The sequence below is a fragment of the Nannospalax galili genome, unplaced genomic scaffold, assembly GCF_000622305.1.
Source record: "Nannospalax galili isolate Female #2095 unplaced genomic scaffold, S.galili_v1.0 scaffold290, whole genome shotgun sequence".
NCBI lineage: Eukaryota > Metazoa > Chordata > Mammalia > Rodentia > Spalacidae > Nannospalax > Nannospalax galili.
Window position 1 is genome coordinate 1041625 of NW_008331486.1, and position 10013 is coordinate 1051637.

Below are 10013 nucleotides of genomic sequence, written 5' to 3' on the forward strand. Positions count from 1 at the left end.
GAGGGTGCTGACAACACAGTGGACAGTGATAGGGATGGCAGAGTATGGAGCCTCTAGTGGGAGAGGAAGGCTGTCTATCTGACGAGTTTGTAATCATGCTCAGATGCCGAGGAGCTCAGAAGGTGGGCGACTGTGACCAGTGATAGTCATGTATATAGAGATTAGAAATGCATGTGAAAACGTCTCAATGTCAATTGCCTTGGAATGAATTCTTCTGTATGAAAAAAAAAAAAAAAACAAGTGTCTTCTTGAAGTCCCTCAAACGAAGGTAAAGAATAAGAACAAATCATTCTGGATGAATGCAAAGGAAGATAGCTTTAGATATTTAAGTGATAATTGAATTTATTCTCATAATTGTTTTAATAGCTTTTGTATAATCCTAATGGCTATTATGAGATTTAAAATGTATTTATCAAATCTGTAATCATTATGCCAAAAAATCTGAATTACTGTAATATTTTGTATATTGTTAAAACTGTAACTTTAATTATAAAAAAAAATTTAAAATAAAACAAAAAAAAAAAGACCAAAAAGAGAAGGAAGGCGGGAAAGGGGGGGAGAAGGGGAGGGGGAGGAGAGAAGGTCTAAAGGGAGGGGAGAACAAGAAAGAGTAAAGAAATACGTATGTGAAACAGAAGAGACTATTTAGGAGAAAGGGTAATAGCAAGGGAAATAGGAATAGGGGAGGGCAGTGGTTGGGGACTAGGAACAAAGTACAATGACATGTATGTATAAAAATTTACCAATGAAACCCGTTACTTTAGATGATAAACAGTGGCAGATGGATTAGGGAATTTTATTCTAACATTTTTCAAAAGTTCTGCAAAGGTTGCTTAACTCATACCTGAGGAATAATCTTCTTTTTCTTATTATTTGCTGCATTGGGTCCAGAAAACAGCTTCTCTAGGGCAGCTAATGCTGCACTTGCCTTTGCCACTTTCTTATTTGGACCTGCACCTCTGAATTTCTGTCCATCTACTTCTACCTGAAATTAAAAACACCACTTTGCAGTTATACAATTCCTCTACGTGGTCTGAATTGAAAGACATCATAATAGGAAAATATCAAAAGTTAAATAGTGTTTTAAAAAAAAAGAAACCAGATGGAAGTCCAGAACATTTTTTACTTATCTGTTCAAAGATATCCTATGTCCAAAGACAAATGAAAACTAAAGTACACACCTCCATTACAAAGCGCTTGTCATGGCTTCCACCCGTCTCTGAGATCAGTTCATACTTCAGACCTCTTCTTTTTTCATTGAGCTCCATTACAGGATTTTTGCCACTTGCTGTAAGGATAGGGCCCTGAGTTCTTACCTAAAAGAGAAAGAAAAGCTGGGGATTCAATCAAGTAAGATTTTATAACACAAAATTCCTTATTCATATAATTATACTAAAAAGGAAATTCAATAATAATAATTCTACCTTAAAACATTTATATTTTAAAACATTTAAGGATGAATCACCTATGTACACTGAGGGCAAAACAGTATCAAAGGTGTGGAAACTCTATAAGCAGTAAATATGGTAGTCATCTGAACCCCCTGCCTTCAAAGCAAGGTGGTCCCCATTCAAGAAAAACCAATGTAAACTTTGCCACTCCAAGGCAGTCCAGGGTCTGAGCTGTACAGTTCATGTTCTCACACTGCACTATGGACTAACAAAGCAGACAGAATAACTTGAACATGCATGATGCCTTGAGGAATCACATTTTTTATCTTTAGGGTTACAGGAAGTTAACTCTCAGTTTTGGCCATGGGAAGCAAGCATTTCTACTAAACATCTCAGTATCTCCAAACGTATTTAAATGGCACTGTCCCAGTTGGTCTTTGTCAACTTAACACATAGGAAGAGGGATCCACAACTGAGGAATTTCCTCCATCACTTTGGCCTGTGGGCATGTCTGTGGGGCATTTTCGTGACTGCTGTGTTTCTCCGTGGTCTTTGCTTCAGTTCCTGTGTCCAGGACTATGAGCTGTAAGCCAAATAAACCCTTTCCTCCCCAGGCTGCCTTTGGTTAGATGTTTTATCACAGTAACAGAGAATCAAATTAGGCAGTCATGGTGGTGCACACCTTTGATCCCAGTACTCAGGAGGCAAGGGCTGGTGGATCTCTGAGAGTGTGAAACCAGCCCAGTCTACATAATGAGTTCCAGGCCAGGCAACATAACACAGTGAGACCCTGTCTCAAAAAGACAAATAAAAAGGGGCTGGTGAGATAGCTCAGCAGTTAAGAGCACTGGATGCTCTTCTTGCAGAGGACCCAGTTTCAGTTCCCAGCACCCACACGGTAGCTCACACCCATCCATAACTCCAGTTCCAGGGATTCCAACACATTCTTCTGTCCTCCACTGGCACTGCATTCATGTGGTACTCTGACATACATATGCACAAAATACTCATACACATAAAATTAAAATAAATTAGAAACAACAATGACAAAAAAACTAAAACAGGCACATAAAGGTAAACAGTAGGCTATAAATTACAGACTCTGAAATTTAAAAATAACACTAACAGTGGTCATTCCTTGCCCTCAAGGAGCTAGTATGTACTAATAAGGACAGAGACCATCACAGCAAAATGTATGTGTTACAAATCAGGTACTGCTATAAAAACAGAGAAGGAATCACCTTTTGTTTTGTTTTGTATTGCTGAAATAAAGTCTATGCAGCTGGCCTTGAACTCATTCAGGTAGCCTAGAACTCACTATGTAGTACAGGTAGACTCAATCCTCCTCCTACCACCTCCCCCAGAGCTGAGATTACAGACACATGCTGCCACACCCAGCCAGAAAGACTCACTTTTGATGGCAAATCAGAAACAGTTTTCTTGGAAATGAGAACCTGGCCTTAAAAGGGTCAAGTGCCAGGTCCTCCATCATCATCATCATCATCCATCAGGAGTCATTAAGGGAAAACAGCATTCTGGATAATAGAATTAGCAAGCCAAAGGCCCAAGTGAAGTGTAGCAACACACAGAAGTGGGAAAAGAATGTAGGTATATTACAGCCTCATCAGAAATACCTTGGATGGGACCAAATCACATAAGACTTTTCATGCCAAGCAAATCAAATGAGTCTGTCTCTCTCTCTTCTCTCCTCTCTCTTCTGTCTCTCTTCTCCCCCCCCCTCTCTCTCTGAGTGTCTCTCTTCCTCCTCGTCACATAAGTTTTAATCAGTTGAACAATTTGAAATGAAATTAGAGTTCTCCACTCCATTACTACATAATGTAAACAGCACCCACTACCAAAACCTCTCTATACTCATGCAACTGCTAACAGTGCAGCCCACACTGCTCTGTCGTTTCCTAATTAATTCCCTTTGCACCTAGCCATCCGAACTTAATTTGTGAACCCTTCCTTCTTTTGGTAAATATAACACTGCCAACAGAACAGTACCTGCCACAGACAGGCACCTCACCAATCCTCTTCAGTATCCTAGGAAAGTCCACTGTGTCTTACTCAGACTTAAGACCCCAGAAGTTTCTCTGCACTCACCAGCCTACGTGGCACAGGTACTGTTAACTCCAGGTCATTGCAGCTCCTCTACTCTCAGCCCCCAAAACCTTCATCCCTTCAATGCCTGGTACGGCACTACTCAGGCAAAACTACACTCACGATGCACTGCTCTGATTTTACATAACTGTGTATATGTACTAGTCCCAACAACTTATTGCATTTATTTGAACCACTTGTTATAAACATGTTTTTGTCCTTCTGCATGAGAGCATCTTCAGACTCTAAACACAATGTCCACAGCACCTTAACTTAAATGGACTTATATACTTAAAAAAAAAAAGTTTATTAAGTCCTTAATTATTATTTATAAAATGAATTTTTAAATGAAAGTTCTTGCTACTAAAGCTAGTGCTCTATAGAAAACATACTCAATAAGGGCTCTATGAATCCCTCCCCCCAATGGCTAGTTCAGTATTTCAATTTCAACCCCATCTATATAATCTGAGGTCACAAATTCAGAGTCCAGGACTTACTCTGATATTGAGATCTACTCTAGGTCAGTCTATGCCTTCCTGTAGGAATGCACCAATTAAATGACAGTGCTATGCACAAGTACACATGCACACATGAGCTCAGCATACTCTTAAAAAATTTGTTTCTTCCACTAGCTTTTAGAGAATGTTTTGGTTTTTTTTTCTTTTAATTCATTTTTTTTTTTTGTCCTTCAGTTGTTACTGATACTTTTGATATATTATAAGTGTGACACACTAGATGTTTGCTTCCATGGCCAGCAAAAGGTAAATGCTACTTAAATTAGGGTGTATGTAAATTTTGCACAGCATATAGATATTGACAGATTAGAGCTCAGTAAAAGAAGATCAAGATATACAACTGCATGAAAATATGACAGGCTTCATAAAAATATTCAGAAATATTCTGGGTTACAATTAAGGCAAAATAGCCAGGTATGGTGGCATACACCTATAATCCCAGCACCTGGGAGGTGGAAGCAGAAAGATCAGGTGTTCAAGGTCATCCCCAACTACACAGGGAGTTCAAGGAGGCTACCATGGACTACGTAAGACCCAGTCTCAAAAGTAAACAAACAGGGCTGGAGAGATGGCTCAGCAGTTAAGAACACTGGCTGTTCTTGCAGAAGACCTAGGTTCAAATCCAGGTACCCACATGGTAGCTAACAACTGTCCGTAACTCCAGTTCCAGGGGATCCAACAGCCTGGTCTGTCCTCCACAGGCATTGCACAACACGGGTGCACTTATCTACATGCAGGTAATACACACATACACATAAAAATAATAAAAAAGAATTTTTTTTTAAGTAAACAAAACCAAACAAATAAGAAAGCAGGCAAAAAGCAGAGCTTGGGCTGCAGCTCAGTGCTGACCTCGAATGCATGAGGTCCTGTGTCTGATACCCAGCACCACCCAAATAAAGAAACCAAAGTATTAGTAATATATACCTCTAGAATACAGAGGTATAAATATGTGGATTTTTTTGGGGGGGGGTCTTTTTGAGACAGGGTCTCCCTGTAGCCCCAGCTGTCCTGGAACTCACTATGTAGACCAGGTTGGCCTTGAACTTACAGAGATCTGCCCACCTCTGCTTCCCCGAGCACTAGGATTAAAGGTGTGTGCCACCACGTCCGGCATTATGTGGATTTTTAAAGACTTATTCTTTTTCCATATCTCTAAAATTTTCTATAGCACACACATCACATTTTTTCTAAGGAAAAGAAGTATACCTCTAAGGTACTGGAGGTTTCAGTTGTAGAATTTCCAGTATTATTGCTTGAGTTTGAAGACACTGTTTCATTTTTGCTTTCATTATCTGATTTTTCATCGGAACTCATACATTCAATATCTGCATCAAAACCTGTTGGATAGCCCATTGCCTGTAAAACCTGTAAAAATTACAATGAAGTACATTTTTACTCAGACACTAAAAATCAAAAAGGATAGCTGAAATTCTGAGATAAAAAGTTTCAAATTCATTATATTTAGTTTCATGAAACACCTTTGAAGATCAAGATGATGCTCAATCTATAAACCCTTGATTCACCAAGTTACACCTACCAGGAGTAAGTAGCACTGCATAAAAATAAAAAACCTCAGAGTAATTAGATTCAATGAAGACTTCAAAAATACAAACCTGAAGCTCATTTAATTTGGAGGTGAGAAGTAAAAAGGAAAAAAAAAACAGCACAGTCAGATTCGACCAATGGAATGAGAGGGAAACTCAAATAGCACACTGAAAATGTAAATGGAACTAAGGGGAAAAAACAAAACAAAACAAAACGAACACTTGAGAGTCTAATCCTATCAGCTTCTTCTGGTCTTCAATTTTCCAATCTGCAAAACAGGAAGGCTGGATTAGCTGACCTCTAAATTCTATGACTCAGCAATGAAGGAAAATTGGCCCAGAAAAGGAATCAAGAGCTGTTTTTAACCCTTTGAATCAATCTGCTTAATGATTGCCTCTAGCCAGCTTTGGTTCTTCTATCCCTCCCTCTCAAGGCTTCACTGTTTTATGGTATGCTACCTCCACTGGTCAAACTTCTTCTATTTCTAGCCAATGACTAGGACTTTTCTGTTTTCTAAATAAAGTTTCCAGAATAATGTATATGTATGCTTGTAAACAAAACTATATACTTGCACATGTACACCATCTTTGACTACCTCCTTCCATATTATACTGCTTTTACATGTACACACAAAAAAGAATTCACTAGCACCTTTAGGTGTCTTTTTTTTTTGTCTTTTTTTTTTAAGACAGGGTCTACCTGTAGCTCCAGCTGCCTGGAACTCACTCTGTAGACCAGGCTGGCCTCGAACTCACAGAGGATACGCCTGTCTCAGCCTCCTGAGTGCTGGGATTAAAGGTGTGCACCAACACGCCCAGCTTTAGGTGTCTTTTGAAAGTAGGTTAATACTGCTTTGTGAGTTATCAACTAAAACTCAGTAAAAAAAAAAAAAAATTTATTTAAAGTGATAAGGATCAAACTCTGGGCCTTGCCTTACAACAGACACAGTCACACTGGTCAAAAAAATAAGAACCCGGCCTTTGAAGACAATGCACGCTGTATGAAGGGTTAGAGATCCTCTAAACAAAAACAAAGAAAGGTGCTTAATTAGAGCTCTGCAACAAAAACAAACTTGGAATTAATTCATCCAATTCACACATGGAGAACTTGACATTCTCATTGTATATTCCTTGTATTTATTTTGGAATAAAGCCAAGAATCCTTTTTTAAAACATTTAAGTTCTGGGGGCTGGAGAGATGGCTCATAGACTGTTGTTCTTGCAGAAGACAAGGGTTTGAATCCCAGCACCCACATGGCAGCTAACAACTGTCCATAACTCCAGTTCCAGGGGATCTGACAGCCTCTTCTGTCCTCCAACGGGCATTGCATGACACAGATGCCCTTACCTACATGCAGGCAATACACGCACACACATAAAATAAAAATAATAAAATATTTTTTAAATATTTTTAAAAAACAAAGAAAAAATTTAAGTTCTGGGGCTGGAGAGATAGCTCAGTGGTTAAGAGCACTGACTCTTCTTGTGGGGGACCTGGGTTTGGGTTCCCAGCACCCACATGACAGCTAACAACATGCAGGCAATACATTCATACATTCATACTTAGGAAGTACTTTACCCTATGTACACTGACATCATTTGGTTATAGTTGCATCAATATTTTATAAGGAAAACAGCTATTTCACTGAGTCATACAAATAACGATCTCTCAGAAATCTCACCCTACAGAAGAGCAATCAGTTCAAAACTGACACTAGATAATGTAGGCTGCAAGTCAAAACCCAAGCATCATAAAGAAATGTGGTTTGCTACTATAAAGTATAAAACGTGGAGAGAGATGTAGCTCTCAGTTGTACAGCATTAGGCTAACATATGCAAGGCCCTAGGTTCAAATCTCAGCATCACAAGGCAGGAGGCAATATTTCCACACACAATTTCTTTTATTACTTTTATTTTATGTGTATGTGAGCATTGCCTGCATGTGTGTAAGTGCATTTGTGTTGTGCAATCCTCTCGGAAGAGAGAAGTATGGAATCCCCTGGAACTGGAGTTCCAGGTGTTAACAGCCACATCGGTGCTGGGATTCGAACCCAGGTCTTATGCAAAAACAACCTGTGTTCTTAACTGCTGAGCCATCTCTCCAGCTCCTCCACAGACAATTTAAAACTATAATGCTAATTATTTTAACAATGTGTTTCTTTGCTTTTCTCACTTGTCACAGTCATTCACGGTTAACACCGCAACATAATCAATACATCTACAAATGGTTTATGTATATGACGTATTATCTCACAAAGGATATAGTGTCCACATTCAATACAAATAGGTACCTAATGACTATTTTAAACTAACTAGTGAAAGGTAGAGACAGCGCTCAGAAGCAGAGCACTTGCCTGGCATATATGAGGCCTTGGTTCAATCCCCAGCACTGGGAGACGGGGACAGACAGGGACAAGATCAATAAGAAATTTCACATCAAGTCATTTTCTATCACACACATTCTCAGAGTACTTACTAGTTAGTATGGGCTACAGAAGTCATAGCAGTGAAGAGTTTTCAGACTTCTGCAACACTTGACCAAACTCAAGACCAGATCTTCCAAACAATTTGTGCACTTTGGCTCCATTCTTGGTCCCTGTCCTCAATAACCCAATCGCTACAAGAATCCTGCTAGACTTGTTTACTCAGAATCCACACCCCGTTCACATCCATATGGAATCATTCTCAAATCTCCTCATCCCACACAATCTTACATATGCTATCTGATTACCCTGGCCTGCCTTCAGCAAGAATCCTGCTAGTTAGGGGTTAGAAAGAAGATTCAGCAGATAAAAGGATCTGATGTACAATCATAAGGACCAGAGTTTCAATCCCAGTTGGGTGGACCTGGCATGTCTGTAATCTCAACTGCAAATCGGGCAGAGACAAGAGGATCATTGGGGCTTACTGGCTTCCAGTCTAGCCAAGTAAGTATAAGCCCCAGGTTCAGGGAGAGACTGTCCTTCAAAGGAATAGGCAGAAAGTGACAGAGAAGGATATCCAATGCCCTCTTCTGGACTCCAATGTGTGCACAGAGTCATATACCCACACAACACACATGTGCTCATATACTTGCACAGACATACACACAAATAAAAATTAAACAACCAAAAGAAGAATCCGAGGCTAGGTATTGTGGCACACACCTTTAGTCCCAGCACTCAAGAGGCAGAGGCAGGCAGATCTCTGAGTTTGAGGCCAGTCTGGTCACCATAGTAAGTTCCAGACCAGCCAGAGCTATATAGCAACAGCCTGTCTGAAAAACCAAAAATTCCTGCTAGTTCTGTTTTGTCAGAAATCCTGGTTACAACCCTGACGTTTTCTCTTAGAATTCCCATGTACTCAATACTGTCCCACTCCTTGGCTATCAATCCTTACTTGTCTATTTTGTATCCAGTTATACACTGGGGTCTTATTCCTACCCCCTCATTGTAGTAGTTCCTGGGGGAAATCTATTTTTACCTATTTAACAACTGTCCTTTCCTGCTTTCTTCTACAGAACCAAACTTTCTTTGGAATAAATATTAAGGAAAACCAACAACCACAGCATATCAAATAAAAGTGAATTAAGTGTCCAGCAAACATATCCAAACCTAATAAACACATTTTTAAATTTTCAAAGTAATTTACAGAAAACAAGGTAACTTGAAAGTAAGTTATGAGTATAACATGGTCCTTTTTTCCTGGAAGACAACTGAGTTTGATAAAAGGTAAGGCTAAGAAAGATAAGATATTCTCAAACATAAGGGTCTGGAAGTGAAAAGAAAATACAGGAGTCTATTCTATGGTTCTCTACTCAAAAGAAACTAAGATTCATAGTTTCTGTAGAAAAGACACCTGGCATAAGGTTCCAGAGCATTTGGTAGCTCTGAACGCTTCTCTAAAAAGTATTCACTTCTTGTCCTATGTTATCTTTTCTCCACAATAACTAAGATTCTCTTCATGAAAGGAATACGGTTTAAAGATGCCCTTTGTGAGGGGCTGTCAGGAAAAAGAATAAGAAAGGAAGACGGCTGCGACTGGGCAGCTAAGACAAGCGCACATGAGAGCAACAGATTTCTTGCTTGTTTTTATTCGCTTCTCTGGAGTGATTGGTCTCTAGAGGTACAGTTTCTCTACTAAGCTACTGAAAAGAGGACTAGAAAGAAGGCCTACAAAGAATTCTACCTAAGGGACCTACTTTCATAAATGTACTAAGATATGAAACTGTCTCCTGGACTTATTTATAAATGGAGCCTATACCATGTGGTATAACCTGCAGGGGTGGCAATTTGGCATCCTAGTAATTCCACCTCTAGAATATATTCTGAGTGGATCAACAATCTAGTTTAGTACATGCTCAAAAAGGACAAGTCTCAATTCATCCACATATTTCAGATTTACTAGTCAACTGTACATTCTATCCAAAAGCCAACTTGGGAGGGACGGAGGGAGGGGGGAGGGAGCAAGAACAAGCA

General features: G+C 39.4%; 1 protein-coding gene across 1 annotated transcript in view; it reads right to left on the minus strand.

Moving 5' to 3' along the window:
• Positions 1 to 10013, minus strand: part of Strbp (spermatid perinuclear RNA binding protein) — an 81213-nt gene that overhangs the window by 29522 nt on the left and 41678 nt on the right. The window contains exons 12-14 of the mRNA XM_008824450.2: positions 5219 to 5377; positions 1182 to 1316; positions 845 to 985 (exon numbers count right to left, since the gene is read on the minus strand). Of these exons, the coding sequence (XP_008822672.1) occupies positions 845 to 985; positions 1182 to 1316; positions 5219 to 5377 (435 nt within the window). The remainder of the gene's footprint in view (positions 1 to 844; positions 986 to 1181; positions 1317 to 5218; positions 5378 to 10013) is intronic.